Genomic DNA, 19,802 nt, shown 5'->3' on the forward strand with positions numbered 1-19,802 from the left:
CCGCCAGGTTCTGAACGTTCCTGTGCCCGGCAGGAGCTGTGGATGGGCTCAGAGCCGGGGCTGGTGTTTGGGAGCACAATTCCTGCCCTGGGATGTCGCTGCTGGCAGGGAAGGCAGGGGCTTGCTTGCACAGCTCCTCCCGAGGCAGATCAAGGGGATCCAAGAGGGATCGGTGGTTGGTGCTGGAGCTGGAGAACTTTCTCTCCCCCTAAGCAGGCTCTCCATCCACCTGATGGATGCAGGACAGGACAACCCACATTCCCAGGAATGCCGGGCTGAGCTGGGGTGGTTGCTGAACCCCTCTCCTTGTCCCGGTGCCAGAACCAGGACAGCAAACCCTGGCACACCCCGGGAAGCTGCTGCCATCTCCTGGGCAGCCTGGCATCACCGAGAACCCTTTTCCCAAGGGCTGCTGCTCCCTCCTGTCCCAAATCCCTGCCCCCGGGGCTCCCTGCTTTGCCCTGCCAGCCCCCCCGTGCCCGTGGCACCGGGGCAGAGCCACCCCCCTGCCGCAGACGGGGCTGTGCCCGTGCCTGGGTGACAACACCCCTGTGCAAACACGGGGGCAAACAAACCGTGGGACACCGTGCTCTGGGCGTGCAGGGCTCCAGTCCCACCCGGGGAAATCTGTTCCCCGAGGCATCCCAAGTGTTTGCAGCCCGGTGCCGGGGTCTGTCCTCGCTCCAGGGACGGCAGAGAAACACCGGCACCGCTCCGGGCACGTCCCTCTGCCTTCCCCGGGGACAGGTCTGGGGACAGAGGGGTTGCAGAGCACCCTGGAGGGAGTGCAGGACGATCTGCACAGCTTTCTCGGCAGAAAGGCTCGGCACACGTAAAAACAGGACAGGGATGACTCTGGTCCAGGCAGTGCCAGCAGAGAGCTCGGCTCTGTTTGGGGGAGAGGAGGCAGAGAAAGCAGGTGAAGGCAGGCACTGCCCTGCAGACCTTCAGGCTCCTGGCTGCTGTTTCTCCTCACTCTGGAGGTGAAGGACAGTTTTGGGACCGAACTCCTCGGGCTGTTCCATGGTGCAAAGCAGGGGATGTGCAGTGTCCTCTGCCAGGACAGCCCTGGGGCTGCCTCCCCCTTCTGCTCTGGGCGGGGCTTTGCATGAGCAAACAGTGCCCATTTGCATGAGGATGGGACAAACCTGCTGCTCCAGAGGTTCCATCTGCCCAGGGGCCACACAAGCCCTTCCAGCACCACGGGATGGAACTCGGGGCACGTTTGGTCTCTCAAGGTCTCCAGTCCCACCCTCCCTGGTGCAGCATCACCTCCCAAAGGAGGCACCTCCTGGGGTCAGGGCAGGGGGAGCTGAGGAGGTGGCCCAGGGTCAATGGGATGGGAAGCTGCAGCTGGAAAACCCACTGGAGGAGGGGACAATGGCTGGGGCTGACCTGAGACAGCCCAGAGCAGAGACAGCCCAGAGCAGAGACAGCCCAGAGCAGAGACAGTCCAGAGCAGCTGTGGAGGTCGGGCAGGAAAACCCCCTCATTAAACTGCCCACTTTGGGGAAGTGCCTTTTTGCAGAATGTTTGTCCTTCAAACCAGAGTCCTCCCTTGCCACCCTGCCCTCCCTCTCCCTGCAACCCTCTGGTGTGAATTATTAGGGGGCTTTTAGGACCTTGTCCCTGCAGGGAACAATCCACCTTTTCTTACTCAAGCCTGGATAAAACCCCTTCAGGGCTGACAGGTTGGGGTAAAACCCTTCAAGCTGAAGATTCCTTCTGCTGCCTGTGGGGAATCCCATGCCATGCCATGCCAGAGCCTCGCTGGCACAGGCCCAGGGCTGAGGTGTTTCCCTGCACACGGGTGGGGACTGGCAGCCTCCCAGCTCCCCGTGCTGCAGAAGGCATTTCTCACCTCACCTGCAGCCCCACTGAGCCACAGGGCCCTGCCTGCCCTGCTCCCTGCCTGCCCTGCTCCCTGCCTGCCCTGCTCCCTGCCTGCCCTGCTCCCTGCCTGCCCTGCTCCCAGCCCTCTCTGCTCTTCTCTCCTGTCCTGCCTGGGGGCAGGGGATGGTGTGGCAGGGCCCCCATCCCAGCAGAGGTGACTCACCCCACCCCACGAGCAGGACCAGGGATCTCTCCAAGCCAGCTCAGCAATTGGAGCAGTAAAACACCTTCATCCCACACCTACAAAACTCACTATTTGCAAAACAGTCCTGTAAAATCTCAACTGCCCTGCGTTCTTCACCCAAAGCAAACAATGCAATGAACCCCTGCAGAGCAGCTCAGAGCAAACACACCTTGCCCTGAGCTGGGCAGAGTCCACTCGGTGCCAGGCAGGGCCAGCAGCCAGTGGAGAGGATGCCCTGGTGTGCAGGGTGATTGCAGCACAGACCAGACTGTCCCATCCAGCACCAGGAGAGGGGACACAGAGAACTCTGTGTCCTTGCTTTCCTCAGCACCCTGCCCTGGCCCTGCCTTCACCTCTGCTCGACCCAGAGGGCTTTGCCTGCTGGAGCCACAGTGCCAGGGAGAGCCTGATCCAGCTCACTGGGATACACATTTCCAGCTTGCCTGTCTTTCTTATTTCCAGCTCCCACTTCCCTGCTCCGAGACAGGTGGTTTTGTGCAACTGTTTCTTCCCTGTGACTGCTGCATTGTGCCAAAAAGACACCCCCTCCCTTGCCATCCCCTCCTGGTGGGAGGAGGTTTGGTTTTCCTGGGTTTCCCCGGAATAATCACTCTCGGCCAACATGCTGGAGGATTTCACTTCCATTCCTGAAGCAGAGCCCGGGATTCCAAGTGCTGCTGTTTCTCTTGGGGGCTCCACTCCTCCACCCACCAACAGGAATATTCATTTAACTCATTCCTTTCACAGATTCACAAGAAGACAAGGCAGGGGAGGAACCACACGCTGGTGCTAAGCAAGGAGAGGCAGACAGGGAGATAACTGCTGTCTGCTTGCCAGGAGAGAATAAAAGCCCAAGTCATTCCATCTGCTGTAACACTGGTAGCGTGGGTGGGAGCCAGGGAAACACCCCTACAGCCTTTCCAGAGCATCCCTGGGTGCCTGGGGAGCCTCTCGTTACCCAGGGGGTCTGTTTACTTTGGCACCTGCCAGCCAGACTCTGGAGCTGCCAGGGCCAGATCCCAAATTCCCCACCCTGCCTCTGATCCCGTTCCAGCCCGAGGAGACACGGGGTGTGCCAGGCTCCTGTTGGCACCACCAGGGTCCCCACAGCTCCCTGGGGTGTTTTTGGGTGCTGCTCTGAGCACAGCTGAGCAGTCTCAGCCCTGTCAGCTCCTGCTCCACCCATCCTGGTGCTCTCTCCAAGGATTTTGGGCGCTCTGGGAGCTCAGGCTCCTTGTGAGCCCCGTGACTCAAACGCTCCTGTAACACATGTGGGTGTCCCTCAGTAATTTCTGCTTCCTGCCCTCCCTCCACAGTCTTCACACCCCTTTGATTTGCTTCATTACGTGGGCTCATCCCTGGATAAATTAAGGACTGTGAAGTCACCTTATGGGGTAAAAATATTAAATTTATTGCGTCACCGACCCCTCCTTTTGACAGTTTTCTGGCTGGATCCCCTCCCCACGTCAGGCTCTCACTTTCCCACAGAAGTTCAGCCTCTCCAAGAACCGATGAGGAGCAAACCTGAAAGGCCCCAGGGAGCAGCTCCTGTAACAAACACTGTCACTGCACCAGCCCTTACAAGGATCTCTTTGGCCCTGGGTGACTTTCTGTTGTATTGGTGACATGGTCCCATCCTGCCTTTTCCTCCCCAGGCTGAATTCTCCCCGAGAGTCCAACGCATCCAGCTTGAACCCTGTCCCAGTGACGTGCCTTTGAGTCACCCCCACCACCCAAAGGATGGCACAGGTGCCCTTTTGCAAGGAGCCTTTATGTGAAACTGCCCCGGGCAGCAGCGTCACCAGGGAGGCTGGGCTTGCAAAACCCTTGGTTTCCCTTGCCATTGGCTTTTCTTTTCCCTGTTCCCTTTGCTTTTCCCCGTTCCATTTGCTTTTCCCCCTTCCATTTCCTTTTCTTTTCCCCGCTCCATTTGCTCTCAACCCTCTGCTTCCATTTCCATCTGCTCTCACATTGCTGATTTGCTTTCTCGTGGTGCTTCCAGGGAAGGTTGTTCAGCAGGTGGGGAGGAGCATTCCCTGTTTCCAGGGGTCCCTTGGAGGAACCCTCTCCTGCTCCCCTGGGCTGGGGGGGATGTGCAGAGCCCTGAGCTCAGCCCTGAGCTCACCCTGGGCATCAGAGGAGCTGCAGCACTGCCCAGGGAAGCTCCCAGTGGGGCAGAAGGCAAGGGCAGAACCACAAGGAAATGAGGCTCTGCGGGAGCATCTGATTCTGTGAACTTGGCACATCAGAAAATCTCCCTTTCTCGTTTTCTCCACACTCTCTGCCTCAGGGTTGAGTTTACCTCTGACCAGTGTCAGCACCACTGAGCAGGTACCAGCTCTTCCAGCACATCCTCTCTTTCCCTGGCATCTTTCCTGCTGCTCTCCTCTCACTCTGCCTGTCCTGAACTCACTTATTCCTCTTCTTGCCCTTGCCCTTTTTCTCCCACTCCTGTTCAACTTTTATTTGAAGCATTTAACACACCAGTTTCTTTCTAAACCTTGGCAGGGAGCTGAAACCTGCCTGGGTGAGGTGCTTTGGGGCTGGACCAAGGGAAGATGAGCACAGGGAGGGAAACCCAGCCCTCCCCCTCAGCCAGCACGGGTGACTCAGCAGAGCCAGGGAGGGGGTGGTTGGAGTGGGTTTGGCAAGACTGCAGCGTGAGGACACCAAAAACACCCCCAGGAGTTCCTGTGTGCCCCCAGTGATGCACCCCCCTCACCAGGGCAGGTCCAGATCAGGCTTTAAGAAACAATTTTTCACTGGAAGAGGGTTAAACATCGGGAAAAGTTGCCCAGGGAGGTGGTGGAGTCACGGGCTGGACGTGGCCCTTGGGGACGTGGTGGGGCTGGGGTGGTGCTTGGACCTAACGATCTTGAAGGTCTCATCCATCCTTGATCCTGTGATTCTGTGATCTGCAAGTGTAAGGGGGGGAAGGAAGACCTTTCCCTTCTCCTTTCTGGGGGTGCAGCTCCTCTGCAGTCCCCGTGCACTCAGCGTGGGGCTCGTTTTCATTGCTGGAGGTGACTCCCCTCAGCACAGTCACTGCTGGGAACAGGCTCTGGAGTGATCCCTATTTCAGGGAACCCAGTTCAGGGCCATCCCCTGTAATTACTGGGTGTCACACTCCCTGGTTTCGCTCTGCCCTGTCCCTGTTCCTTTCCCAAGGAGGGATGAGCCCCTCCTGCCTTCAGGAACAGGGAAGTGCTCCCGGTGTCCCAGTGTCCCCAGAGTTCACCCCACAGCTCTGCCCCAACAGCTCGGGGAGCACTTGCACAATCAGCCTCACAATCAGCCAGTGGTGGGTGGGGAAAATGGGGAAATCCAGGCAAGAGGAAGGAGAGAAAAGAGAAACTCGATCTTCTTTTTTTCACGTTATTATTTGAGGGGTAGAGCCAAAGGGACTTGAGAAGAACCACCCAAGGGATCTGTCAGGAGAAAATGTTGTGTGCATCAGTGAAGGGCTGTGAAAGGGGGTCATCAGAGACCATCCTCTTGGCCCTTCACAATCCAGCTCTCTCCAGGCACGAGTAGAAGCTGTATGTGAACATTTCTACAAGGATGTGCCCTGCCTGGGTTTTCCACACTTTCTGGAACTGTTTGGCCTTCAAGAAAAGCCTGGACCAGAGCTGGAAACAGGGCTGGATGCTCCTCCACAGTTCCAGAACTACAAGAAGTCCTGTAAGAAGTTCCAGGACCATGAACCTGCAACCATGATCACCATACAAAGGCAGCTCAGGGGATACACACTTGATTTCCATCCTCAGTGTTGTGCCCACTGTCTATTTTAACCCTGGTCACCCCTTTATTTTCACTGGTTGCCCCTGAGGATTTCAGGTAGGAGGAAGTGCTCTGTGTCAGTGAAATCTCCCCCTGGGGTGTGTGCCCTGATGGGGAGGAGGAAACATTTGCATTGACCTCATCAAAATCCGGGGTATAAATAGGCTGGGGAGTGTGAGGCTTCCTCAGCTCCCAGGTGCAGGTGTGGGAAGCAGAGACACCAGGGTGGATCATGGCAACCTCATTCCTCTTGGCACAGCTCCTGTTCCTGGGGACACTGGTTGTCCCAGCACAAGCACAGACGGAATCCAAGTGTGACCAGCTCGGGAATGCGACCCAAGGCAACTTCTCTGTGACAGTGACCCCTGGGATGTACCAGGCAAACACCACCTACCTGGGTAAGGCATCTCTCCTGCAGCTCAGAGACCTCCCACTGCACAGAAATGTGTCCCCTCTGTCCCCAACCCTCTGCTTTCTTGAGTCTCGTGGTGTTCTTAGACATGTTTAAACTGTGGGAGCTCTGACACTCTTTTTCTATTTTATTTTCTTTTGTTTCAGGCAGGAGATAGATAAACAGCACTAGTTGTTACCTCTGTGTTCCTATTTCGTGTTCATGCCTACAGGGTCAATCCTAAATTCTCTTTCCTTCCTCAGAGTGCTTTTTTCTCCCTTTTTGCCTCAGTTTGCCCAGAAGGACCTGAACGCTCTTGGAAACACAGAATTTGGGGGGAAGTTGTTCTATGGGTATTTTCCCTTTCCTTCTCCCCGACAATTTGCCCTCCTCAGTGGTGATGGCTGTAAAGACAAAGGGGAAGAGGTTACTTTGATGCTGACAAATATTCAGCATCAATCACAGAAAATGGCTTTTCATGCTGTGAAGTGGAGTAAATGGCAGCCTGACCCTGTCAGTTCCCTGCCAGCAGATCTCCCTTCGCCCTGAGGTCCAGCAGAACCTAAATGCTGAGAAAACAGTGGAGGAGAGACACCCTGAGCCCTTCCTGCTGCTGTGAATTGGCACAGACTCCCTCAGAGCTCCCCCGAGGAGCCCCCACTGCAGTTGGTTGGTTTTTTCATGGAGAAGTGTTTTGTTCCCTGCTGTTGTTCACCCGGGACAGCAGGGGCTGAACCTGGGACTGAGCAGTTCCTCTTACTCTATTCCTGCACGGGGAGGGGGCAGACAAGGGGTTTCTTCCTCCTGTGCCTGGGGGGGGGCTGTGGTGAGTCCCCCTCTCTTTGCAGGGGTCACCTCGTGCATCTGTCCCAGAGAGGGACACAGAGACCAGTGGGAGGGCTGGACACCATGGGGGCTTCCAGAACACACAGCTCACTTTGTCCACCTTGCTCTGTTCCCCAGTGACAATCGAGGCCAACAACAGCACTGACAACAAACCCACACAGTTCGTGCTGCAAGCCCTGTCCCCGAGGAACGAGTCCCTGGGGAAATGGGAGGGGATAACCCGGGAGAACTGCAGCTCTGTGGACTCAGCAATATTGAGCAGCACCCAGAACGAAGCCAACTGGACATCTCCAGGCACAAACGTGTCCTCTGTGCAGATAAGGTGAGGCTGAGCTCCACCCAGCTGGGACAGTGCCTGGGGGAGCTCTGGGCAACACCTGGAACCAGGAACCCACCTCTGGAGCAGGGGCTGGAACAAACCTCCAGATTTTCCTCTTAAAAATACCAGGGGGACATTTTTGCAAAGCCAATATCTATCTAGAGGCCAGTTTTGGTGTCCAGGATCTGGTTTCAAGACTTGCTCCCATCAGCAGGGATGCAGATTAGTCCTATGGAAATGAGGGCATTGAACAGCCCTCATTTCCATGAACACTAATGGGGTTGCATCAGGGGGAAGTGTTTGTCAAAGGAAACCAGAGCCATTAGTCTGATGGAAGGAAGGAGGCAAGAGTTCCTGACAAGAGTGGCTCTAATTACAAGGAGCAGATGGTCACAGTTAATTGCCACCCTGTTACAAGGCATCCCTATCCCATCCAAAGGAGAGCAGGAAAGCAGCCAAAGTGGGATAAAGAAACAGTTTCAGATGTTAAAAGTACCAAAAAAAAAGTGCACTATGGCTGGAGGGCAACATAAGTGAGCTCAGGATGACTCCAGAGTTCCTGTGTCTTCATCTGCTTTTAATGTCTCCTTTCTATCCCTGCGTGGGTCGACATGAGACACTCAGCTTCTCTCCTTTGAGTTTGTTCTCCTCTCTCTTCCCTCCTTCCACAGGGCATACATCATCTTCACTGATAAACCCACCCAGTTCAAGACTGTGACTCTCACCAGAGGTAACTAATCTTCAGCTGGGCAGTTCCAACAATCTGGGGGAAGGACACACCAAGCAAGGACTTCACTTGTGCTCTGGGGCTCGGGGAGAGGGGAAGGAGGGACTCAGGGTACCTCCAGCTGGAGAATACCTCCTATTCCCAATAGTCAGGCAAGGACATGGAGTGGCAGAGGGTTTTCAGGTCATAATGTTGAACTCAGAACCTTTTCAAGCTTCCTTTTTGCTTTAAGGGGCATCAAAGGGATACAAACCAGAGGACAGGCTTATTTATTTCTGCACAGGCCTCACCCCCTGTTTGCTCTGCTGTGCAGATGCAAAGTGGAAGCTGGGGCTTTGCTCCCACAGATGGTGTTTCTGGTACTCCAGAGAATCCCCATCCAGAGGCTGATGATGCCCCACTGATGTCAGGGGATAAATTCAGACCTCCCGCTCCCTTGCCGTGGGTTTGACCCCTAATTCCTGAGATCAGAGTTGAACACAGACTCTGGAGCAGGTCTGTAGCTCAGCTGGTTCCTTTGCCCTTCTAATCAACCCCGGGGGGGGGTTTCCTTTCATTCCAGCAGCAGAAACAACCACGTCACCACCCACCACCACCCCCAGCTCCGTGTCCACGGTCCGGGGCAGCTCCCTGTTCATCGCTGTGCTCCAGCTGCCCCTGCTCCTGGCCACGGGCAAGCTGCTCTCCTAGAGGCCAGGAGAGAAGATGGCATGGGCTGTGCTGCCCTTTCCCTCCCTGGGGGCGGGAGGGCAGGCAGCTGATCGACTCAGGAAATGTGTTAGGATGGTAACTGCACTCCAAACATTAAATTATGAAGGTCTGTTCGAGCACCAGGCTGATCCTCCCCTCACTCCCCTCGCCCAGGGCCAGCAACCTCAGCCAGGTGAGATGTTCCAGAGCAGGGCAGAGATCCCTCTGCCCCTGGGTTTTCAGCCAGAAAAGCACAATGTGGGCAAGAGCAGCCCCTGTGTCACAGGGGGCACTGCAGGAATCGACCCCTCCCTCATCCCCTGGGATTCTGTGAAGCACAAACCAGCAGGAAAACACCTGGAGAGGGAACAGGTCCCTTCCTCCTCAGGGTACCAGATCTGCTGAGAAGCTCCAGGAAGGGGGAAGCAGAATTGAGCCTGGGAAGGGAAATTCTGGGTGTAGGATTCACATGTCTCAGCCAGTTTAAAGCCCCTGGAGGAGACCCCCTGGGCAGGACAAGCTGGAGATCCTGCTGGCAGGGCATCGTCCAGAAAGACCCAGCCCTTGGGAATTTATGTTCTGTATTTGGTCCAGCACCCCTTAAATTTTTTTTATTTCAGTGGATGACATAAAGTTTTCTCTGGTTTTTGTTTTTTTGGTTTTTTTTTTTCTCCCCCTGGCTTTCTGGAATGGCAGAGTGGGTGTTTTTTGTTCTTGTTTTTTTAATCAAACAGCTGATTTTGCTGTAGGGCAAGATTGTAAAGGCCACCAAATGTCTTGATTTTATTGTTATTGTTTGTATTTTTATATGGAGAATGTTTATTGAGAAATTTTCAGCAATTTGTTTCTTAAACTAATCTAAATAAATTAAGGAATGAAGGTTGGTTCTTGCACCTTCCATTATTTCCTGGCTCCGTGTGAAGGGGGTGGGAGGGCTTGAAATTATTCTGATACTGTGAAATATTTGGCTTTGATCCCATAGATGCACATGAAGAAACAAATAAAGGTGAGGCCTATTTCTGCTGAACAAATATGACAATAAATTCTAACTCCCAGGCAGTGGAGGGTTTGCTCCTGAGCACTGAGGGCTTGGCAGTAAAGGAGCCTGAAAGCTTCACACAGGATCTGGGCACCCCAGGAAATCATGATGTATTTCTCAGACATCAAGTGTGGATTAAGAGGGATTTTTATTTCTAATTCCTACAGAATTTTCTGAAATATTAACAGCTGAAACTAAAAGATTCATACCTGCTGAGGCTGCTTTTGCTATGAAGTGGGAGCACCTCACTCAACTCTGTTGCCTGTTCAGATTGTCTCTATCTCCCAAAGCCATGGTTTGCACAAAAAATAAAGCTCTTCCTCCCTCTCACACCCTCAGGGATCTCAGTGCAGGTGGAAATTTCCCTCGTTTCATACAAATTCCCCCCCATTTTCCTGTTTGCTGAGGGGTTTCTGAGGGGTTGGTTTGTCAAGCCAGAAGTGCCGAGCACAATCCCACAGATGGAATTTTAACCACCCGGTGCCTGGAGTGAGGCACCGATGGAATGTTCCTGCAGAATTTAGAGGGAATAAAGTTTTAGGGTCCAGCCACTAAAACTGGCATCTGTTTAGCAGGGAGGGTAATGAGCAGAGATGGGGATGTGGTTTATCTGCTGCTGCTGCAGAGCACAACACACAATAAAACCCTAATTAGTGCCGTAAATTACTGCTCAATTTGGGTCTCACTGTTGACCCATCTATCAGCCGTGGGTAATACATAGGAAATTACTTTTAAATATCCTCGTGGCAACTCCCATTTGCCAGATTATCTGAGAGCTCAGGACGTGCAGAGATGCCCCAGAGAGGGGGGTCCTGCTGCTTTGCCCCATTGCTGGAGCCTCATCAGTGGCCTTTTCATTAAATTCCACATTGCTCAGCAGCAAACATGAACATTTCCTTTCACAGCCCTGTCTGATTTCCCTGCTAAAAGTTTATTTCACCATCATCACCAGGAAAAGGAGTGTAAAGGGGAATGAGCTGTAACTGGGAATTTGAAGCCAACATATGGAAATTCTCTGGCTTCAGCAGGAAGGGAAATAAGAGTGGGGCCTGCAGCTCCCAAGAAGCTGAAATGAAATCAGTGGGTGAAAGACGTTGCTGAGACTAAAACATGTGAGAATGAAAAACAGGAATGGAATGTGACAGAGACTTTGCCTGCAGAGGCAGGGAAGTGGCTCTGAGATCTACCAGATGAGTTCTGAAGCCCAATTCTTCAGGCCACATCTGTGAAATCCTGAGCTGACCATGAGCACAAAGCGGTTACTGGGAGTACTGAGCTTTAAAACAGTGATTAATCATTAATAGGGTGATTACAGATACACAGAGCTCCATTAAAAAGGTTTCCACCCTTCCACTGACTCATTTTTAATAGCTCCTGTGCCATCCCAGCTGATGCAAACCACCCCAAAAATCAGCAGAGCAACCCCAAGCTTTTGGGGTACAGGTTTCACCTCTCATTACCATGATACCCTGGGTGTCAGGGGAGGAAGGGCATCGTTCATCCTGGGAGTCACACAAAAATCAGGACTAAATGTTCTCAATTTGCACCACAGCAGTTGGTGCATTCACAGATATTTAAATGTTGCTCTCAGAGCAGACCCTGAGTTTTCCAAAGAGTGTCTCAGCAGCGTGGGAATAAAAAAAATCCCACCCCTGGCACAGCACCAGCCTGTTCTCCCTCCCATCCTAATGACTCTATTGCACTCCCAGACACCCACACCCACTCCAATAAAAGGAACACTGGAGTGGACAAAGCACACAAAGCCCTGAGATCACTGGAGCCAGGGCTTTGCCATAAACCAGGGATGTGATCACACCCTCCTCCCTCCCTGAGCACACAGGACAAATTAATGCTCAGAGCAGGGGAAGAGCCACAAAATGCCCCTTAAACACCCCCCACACACACTTGTTCTCTTCACCATCACTTTTCCTGTGCCCTTTTGTTCTGCTTCCACTTGGAAGTCGATGGCAATGGGAGCCAGGGATGGAGCAAACACCCCAAAGAGCTTTAAAGCCCAGTGTGGTAGTTACTGGGTGGACTAAAGGATGTCTGCAGGAGGAGGGAACTGTGCTGGAGCCTCCCTGGGCTGTCCCTGCCTCTGGTCTGTGTCTCTGCAGGCAGAGCCCTGGAAAACCAGGGATGGGAACAGCAGGGAAAACCCTGGGAACTCTGAGGCAGAGACAGGGATGGAGCTTCTCTCAGCAGCTCACTCACACCTCTCACAGGGACCTTCCCAACCTTTTTGCTCCCTGTTGCCTCACTCAAACCCTTGTTGCCTCCCAAGGCACTGCCAGTGCTTGGCCCCAAATTGGGCAGGGGGCCTGTGACCCCCCTGGAGCCTTCCCTGCCTTCCAGGCACTGCCTGGAGCCAAACTCCAAACTCTGGGGTCAAACTCCAGCTGGGGACTGTGAGATCCCCCTGGCTGGGTGAGCTCAGCACAGCAGCTCCCAGGACTTCATGTCCCAGCAGCAGCAATGTCTGGGTTGTTGATTAACCCCTTCATTGCTGGGGCTACAACGAGCTAAAAAAAGCAGCCCAGGGAGTGGCAGCTGAGCCTGAGTGGCAGAGCTTGGCTCAGTGTCCCCCTCTGTGACCGTGTCCCTCCTGCCCTGTGCTCCTCCAGAGCTGCAGAGCTGATGGGAACAGCATCAATCCCTGCTGCCCACCAGCTGCAGCTGAACCCACAGTGCTCCCCTGGCCACGGGGCTTCAGGCACAGAGAGCAGAGTGAGCCTTTTTCTCCCTGAAACCAGGCAGAATGACGAAAAGCTCCCTAAAAAAAAATTAAGTAAAAATGAAAGCTGATGCTGAGCAGATTCCCTTTGAAGCTGGGCAGCCTCAAACTTTGCTTTGCCTCTAGTTTACAGAACCAAATGGTCACACTGGCTGATATGTTAAACACAAACTTTCTATAAAACCTGATGATTTACCTTTCCATGTGCCAGGAAGGCAGAACCGGCTCTTTCCTCTCAGTCCCTCCTAAACCCAGCCCAGCACATTGCTGCTCTTCCTGGCATTACACTGCTGTTTACATTTATAGGCACTAGAGCTGGAAGTCCTGCCCTCTCCTGGGATCAGCTCTGACCTTCAAATTGCTGTCTTGGGCCCCACTGTCACCTGAACAGTTCTCCTTCAAACAGTTCCATCACTCAGTAACTAAGTTATAGCACAAAGGTGCTTATTGTTTAATTATGCGAGTTCCTTCTCTCCCTGTAAAACCCTCCCTCCCTAAGGTGGGAATTTGGAGGGTGGTTCCTGCAGAGAATTCCCTGCCTGGAGCTCACACACACCTCCAAAGATCAAGACCCCTCTAAGCAGGAGAAGGGACATAATATACTGTCATTTCAATGACAATTCCAACTCTGACGTTGCCAACCCTTCCACCCAAGCCACCAATTTATTTCCATCTCCCCACATCTGCTGATGTTTAAATCAGAGAGATCAGAAGAGTTTGTATTAGGAGATCTCCAGGATGCACACAGCAATAAATACAAATACCCAGGCTGTGTTGCACTGGAAAAGAACAGGAATTTGGTCTGTTTTTTCCTGGCCTAGCACCCAACTCCATGCCAATAACAGCCCTGGGCTGGGCCACACAGATGTAACCATTTGTTTGCTTGGTTTTTTTGTCAACAGTTGAATTTCTCCTCTGATAAAGGCACCACATGACATGTCCTCGTCTTCATGACTCACTGAAGACACCAAATGCTCTGTGAATCACCATCAGCAGCTCTCATCCAGCCTGATTTACATCATCTCAGCAAACCACAGTGACACACCACCCCAGGGAGCAGCAGGAGGGCTCAGATAAGCTGCAAAAACCTCCCTGGCCAGAGCCCAACTGAAGAAAAGCTGAGTGGTTCCACATCTGGGGGGAAAAAAAGGGGGGAGAGGGGGGCCAGTGAGTCACCAGTGTGATCCCTCTACCTGAGCACTCTCTGCTTGGGTGACTCTGCAGCCAACTACTCACCAAAGCAGCACCTTTGGGGAGGGGGAAAACCCCCAGTGCTGGAGCTGCCGTGGCAGAGGGAAGGTTGGAATATCCCTCATCTCCAGCCCTTTCTTACTCTTCCCTTTTTGAAGCTCATCCAGAAAGTTTGAGCGAAGGTGACTCGAGGCAGGAGACAGCCCAGACCTGTCCTCGTGTAAACACTCAGAATTAAAAGAAGAAAAAAAAAAGCAAACCAAGTGTTTCTTGAGAGTGTAAATCCCACTTTCCAGCAGAACTGGTGGCTGCAGAAGGACACTCTACCCTCAGCCTGCAGCAGAGTGTGGCAAGGTTAACTATTAGGCAAGCTTCATTAAACCTTTCTAAATGCTGCTGTTTGCTCCCATTATTCAAATGCCTCATTTCCTTGTAAAGCAAGGGAATTACTACCCTGGATGTCATTTTTTTAATGGTGTGCATTCAGTTATTCCTCATGGCCACAGCTGATCACTCCTCAGGACGTTGCCCGTGGGGCGAAGAGAATCACCCCCAGCACAATCACTTCTGCCTCTGGACAGACCCCGTGACCTCACGGCTCTTAACCACAGGAACTGTACAATCACCATTCCCTGGCTGCTTTTCCATGCACTTGGCTTTCACAGCGTGCCTCCAGTTCCAGGGATATTCAGAACAATTGGGTTGGTGTTCATTTAAACCCATCTCACGGCCTCAGCCCTCTGTACCAACCCACGCTGCTGCACCTCCCAGCCTGATGGCTGGTGCATACCAAGTGCTTCTTTTGGCTACAAAACCCTCCCAGGATGGGATTCTGGTGGTGCAAACACCAAAGCAGCTGTTGCTCACAGCAGCCAGGAGCAGGAGCTGGCTGCTTTCTCCATGAAGTTCAATTCAGTTCCTACAGAACTCTGTAAAAATTTCCCTGAGAGAACAACACTTGTTGTGGCTGCCAAGAAGCTTCCAGAGGGGGTTCTGTGGGTATGGACTCAAGGTTTCCCAGCTCCTGCCCTGCTATTCCAGCTGTCCATGCCCAGCTGCAGTGTGGGAAGTGTCCTGAGGCAGGGATGAGCCCTCAGCAAGGGGAGGGTCGTGTCTGTGATTCCCTGAGCTGACACAGGGAACCGAAGCAGTGAGGAACTCGCACTCCAGTGAGGGAAATTCAGCCAGAATTTTCTAAGATGAAGAGCTTTCTCCCAGCAAAACCCCCTCAAGAGGGGCATCTTTGGGGTGATTTAAGGGTTTGCTCTCACCTACTCACACTTCCACCCATCCAACAGGGCACTGACACCACGGGGGCAGAACTTTGTGGTTCCTCAGCTTCTCCTGATGATTCACATGGACACAGTGCTCCCTTTGGCTCTTCAGCTGGGATTAGGAAGTGCTTTGTGAATAACTATGGTGCTCCCTATACCAGTTCCTTAGGCAGAGAAAACCCTGCCAGCCATGGGAAGGAAGGAGCCTGTAACACAGGAAATAAAGAGATAAGAAGAAAAGAGATAATCAGACAGTCCTCATTCTCAAAAATGCTTCTCTATTTCATCAAGGAGCAAAACAACACCAAAGCCCACATTATTAAATGTAATAAATTAATTCAACATTTAATGAGAGAAAAATCAAAGCTTTTTGTGACCAGACACAACATACGTTTTGCCAAAAATACATTTTGCCCAAAAGCTGCTTTATTTCACGTGGCACAATTGCAGATTTCACATCAGCCCTGGTGGTTCGGGTTTGCAAAAACAGGAACATCTTGAGAAAAAAATGAACAAATTCTGAGAAGCAGGGCGGCTGGATTGCTGCAAGAATTCTTGCAGGACCACACAGGAGCAAGGTCCAGGTGTGGGAAACACAGTGAGCGGGGTGGAAATAATCCACTGATCTGACTGTGACCAGCTGAGCTGAGGCTCCTTTCACTCCCCAGCCGTCGTTTCTTCTCCTTTATAAACGACAACGTTCTGCTCTGTCTCGTGCACCTTCACCTTGTAGAGGATTCCCGGGGGCAGGAGCCTCTGGAGGCTCTCCCAGATGAACACGGCGACGTTCTCCGTGGTGCTGGGGGGGAAAGGGGGGGACAGTCAGAGCCCACGGCAATATCTGAGCTGGGGGGGGACAGGGGAGGCCACGGGGAGCCAGGTGGGCACCTGATGGTGCAGGACTGAGCCTTGGAGACTGTTCAGTGTCCGTGACCCACCTCACCATCTCGGCGAAGTATGGAACATCCTTATCCAGGTTTTTGTGGTCCAGCGGCTCCATGATCGCCTCCTGCAGAGAGGGGAGGGAGAGTCTTGTCCCAGCCAGACCTGGGGTTCAGATAACCATGCACAAGGGACTGGAAGGTATGTACAAAAAAGAGGGTGAGAGCCCTACACCCAGCTGTGAAATTCCTTGTACTGCTGAAGCGTTTTAGTCGAAAACCATTCCTTAATTTTTTCTTTATTTCCTGCCATCATCATCTCACCATGTCTCTCCACAGATTGCTGAGCTCTAACCAGTTCTCCCAGGGGACATGTGGGAAAACAGTGCCATTACCTGCATGAATTCCTTCAGGTCTGTCAGGTTCATAACCATTCCTGAGACTGGGTCAATCTGCAGGGAAACCCAAAGGGAGATCAGCAGCCTGGCCTCACATCCTTATTACCTGCACAAATCAGACATAAATATCTGTGCTCAGGTCATCTGAGCCACGAGAGAAATAACTTTCTGCTGTCACAGAGTTCCAGCTCTACTCCTGTGATGGTCCCAAAGGCTTGGTACAGCCTACAAACAACTCCAGTGGTTCCACTCTCTCATAAAAGCTGACTCCAGGGAGGAACAATTCACTGAAAGAGTCTTCAAGCAACAATCTGGGGTGATGATAAGCAGGAAAACAGGCATTAAACTGCTCTGTTGAACAAGCAGGGACAAAACAGAGCCCAGTCTGAGGTCAGGGCATTCTCCCTTCCAGCAAATCCTCCTTAGAGACAAGGTGAACAGGACAGTGATTATGGAAAACCTCCTACAGTGATAAACACAGTTCCCACAAACACTCTGGGAAATGCAGCCCCTGGGGCAAGGGGACAAATCCATCCTGCCCCCCTCAGGAAGGGAAAAAAATGCTGATTGCACTTACCTGTCCACGCACTGTGACTGTCACTGAAAACAGAGAGAGGATCAGGTCAGCAGGAGCCCAGGAACCCAAACCCAACCCTGCTGCTGGGGGGACAGAGAGCCCACCCACTGCTCACCCCAGGGACTGGGGCAGGGCTTTATGAGATGTGGGGGCAGCTTCTAAGTCTTCTGACGTAATGGAATAGCAGAGAATGAAATTAAGGGATGAAGTGTTTGCCACTTCTCCCGGGACTGGAATTGTTGTGCCTGTAAATCAGCTTTAAATTGAGGGACAGATCCTCATTTCAGCACCCTTTAACTTATCTTCCCTGGCAAAGCAAGGAGCTCTGGAGCAGAGGTTTTGGGGCACCAGTCTAGGAACTGGGGACATCGAATTCTGTGTGCTGAGGGTACAGAGAGGAGGAGAAGGACTTGTGAAAACAACATTCAAATAACGTTTACAGGCTGTTTAATTTGCATGTCTTTTGCTTAGAAAAATCCTCACTCAAACCACAATGATTTTGCAGAGTGTAAACAAGCAGATTTGATTTATGAAGTGACATTCTGAGATAAATATTTATTATCTATTCAACTGAATATACTGCAGAGCTATTCTTCACCCCCCTGCTGCTGAGGTTTCCTTCTAATTCTTAAAAAGACACAAAACCAGCCACTAAAAACTGTCAGACTGGGCCATGAGTGGCCCAGCTCTCCCGTGGGTTATTCACACCCTGAGAGCAGCCTCTGCCCATCCCCACAGAAGGAGGATGGAAGTCAGCTCCTTGCCTTTGTAGTTGTGTCCGTGGCCATTTGGGTTGTTGCATTTCCCAAACAGCTTCAGGTTTTCTTCATCACTCAGTGATTTACTGTGAGAGAGGCAGACATGGCATGTCAGGGTCCATTCGTGGCTTCACTTCAGCCCCCGTTGCTTTTCAGCTCTCCATCTATTCCCCCTCCCAAATTTAACCCACCAGTTTTTCCTGCTCAGGTGGCAGAAAAAAAACCAAACCAAAAAACCACCACCAGAATAGTGTTTGGCCCATATTGCTGAAAGCAGTGAGGGGATTTTTTTGCTGTGTTTTTTTTCATCTGTTTCATTACATCTGCCAAACTGCTGTAAATGTTCCAGATATGAAGTATGGCCCAAAATCACTCCCAGAAGGAAGTGCCTGAGCAAACTGTGCACATCAGTAGTTACCACTGATGAACAAAGCTTAGGGAGCTTCTCCAAGGAGTACAAAGCGTGACCTCCCCTTCTGAATCTTCCCTTTGAAGCAACTCAAGTGCCTGCTCTGAGGAGCGTTTCAGGTCAAGGCATGCTTCAGGAACAGCACAGAATCCCAGAATCAGTTAGGCTGGAAAAGATCTCTGAGATCATCCAGTCCAACCTATGACCCATCCCCACCTTGTCCCCCAGCCCAGAGCACTGAGGGCCACATCCAGTCATTCCTTGGACACCTCCAGGGATGGGGACTCCACCACCTCCCTGGGCAGCCCCTTCCAGTGCCTGAGCACTGTTTCTGTGAAGAAATTCTTCCTTATGTCCAACCTAAACCTCCCCTGGTGCAGCCTAAGCCTGTGTGCTCCCATCCTGTCGCCGCTTCCCTGGGAGCAGGGAACTGTCAGGGACTTCCAGGTCACAGGAACACAGAATATGCCGAGTTGGAAGGGACCCACAAGGATCATCGAGCCCAACCCCTAGGTCTGCACAGGATCTACATCCCCACGAGTCACACCGTGTGCCTGAGAGCATCATCCAAACGCTCCTTGAGCTCGGCCGAGGCGCTCTTTAGGAACACGTAAATTTCGAGGAAAAACCCCAACAGATTAAGAGAGATGTTTACAAACTGGGAGATGTTTATAAACTGGGAGATGTTTACAAACTGCGAGACCCACGCGTCTTGTGTAAAAACAAAGAGCTCCAGTTCTCGCTAAGCCCAGCCGGGCACGGACGGGCGGGATCAGGGAAGGGGCTGAACCGAGAAGAGCCCGGCCCGGTGCCCGCGGCTCCGCCGGGCGCTACCGCGGGCTTTGGGGTGGCTTTGGAGCCTCCTGCCAGGGCAGAAGGAGCGGGGCCGTGCCGGGGCCGCTCACCTGTGCAGGCGGTGGCAGGCGCTGAAGGTGACCGAGCGCGACAGCCGCGCCAGGCGGGCGGAGCGCGGCGACATCGCGGGGCCGGACAGGGGCTGGACCGGGGCTGGATCCGGGGCTGGGAACGGGGCTGGGAACGGGGCTGGACACGGGCGGCTCCATCCCGGCCCCGGGGCGGGGCGGGAGCGGCGGCACCGCCCGCGGGACCCGCCCGCCGAGCGCCGGGGATGCTCCGAGTGCCGGGGATGCTCCGGGTCCCGGGGATGCTCCGAGCGCCGGGGATGCTCCGGGTCCCGGGGATGCTCCGAGCGCCGGGGATGCTCCGGGTCCCGGGGTTCCTCGCAGGGCTCGGACCCCACTCTGCCCCTCGATCTCTGCCCCTCGGTGCCCGCCCGCAGCCCGCGGTGCGGTGATACAAAGGATCATGGAATGTTAACGTGTTGGAATGGAGATTAAACTTCATCCAGGTTGCTCAAGGCTCTGCCCAGCCCGGCCTTGGACGCTGCCAGGGATGGGGCATCCACAGCCTCCCTGGGCAACCTGTGCCAGCTCTGGCTGGTTGCAGTTAGCACAGGGTTGTACATGAAGCTCTGATGCCTCCTTTCCGCTTCCTTCCTCACCAAGAAAAAATAAAAGAGTTTGAAAGGAGCAGCGGTGGTGCCCGAGCTCCGTGAAATGCTTCCTTGGCACCGTTCTGCTGCCGGGGCTGGGCATGTGGCCTCGCTGGGAGCTGTTCCCTGCCCATGGGTGACAGGATACAGCGGGGCGGTTCCACTGGTGACATGGAAGTGACACGGAGAGGAGGGAGG

General features: G+C 53.1%; 1 protein-coding gene across 2 annotated transcripts; it reads right to left on the minus strand.

The window, feature by feature from the left end:
* Positions 1 to 5,223: 5,223 nt before the first annotated feature.
* On the minus strand, positions 5,224 to 19,120 carry PTS (6-pyruvoyltetrahydropterin synthase). 2 transcript variants are annotated; one of them, XR_003536829.1, is made up of 7 exons: positions 18,997 to 19,120; positions 17,689 to 17,768; positions 16,925 to 16,947; positions 16,345 to 16,401; positions 16,007 to 16,077; positions 15,633 to 15,867; positions 5,224 to 5,235 (listed from the first exon to the last, which is right to left on the minus strand). XR_003536829.1 is itself a non-coding variant. In XM_027699488.1 (6 exons), exons 1-6 carry the CDS (start codon positions 19,068 to 19,070, stop codon positions 15,726 to 15,728), a joined length of 447 nt encoding a protein of 148 aa, XP_027555289.1. In that variant the 5' UTR covers positions 19,071 to 19,120; the 3' UTR covers positions 15,398 to 15,725. The 2 variants fall into 2 exon arrangements, 1 of the variants encoding a protein (XP_027555289.1); XM_027699488.1 differs by lacking the exon at positions 5,224 to 5,235 and having other exon boundaries at positions 15,398 to 15,867.
* Positions 19,121 to 19,802: the final 682 nt, after the last annotated feature.

The sequence above is a fragment of the Neopelma chrysocephalum genome, unplaced genomic scaffold (assembly GCF_003984885.1).
Source record: "Neopelma chrysocephalum unplaced genomic scaffold, ASM398488v2 Primary Assembly neopelma1_138, whole genome shotgun sequence".
NCBI classification, from domain to species: domain Eukaryota; kingdom Metazoa; phylum Chordata; class Aves; order Passeriformes; family Pipridae; genus Neopelma; species Neopelma chrysocephalum.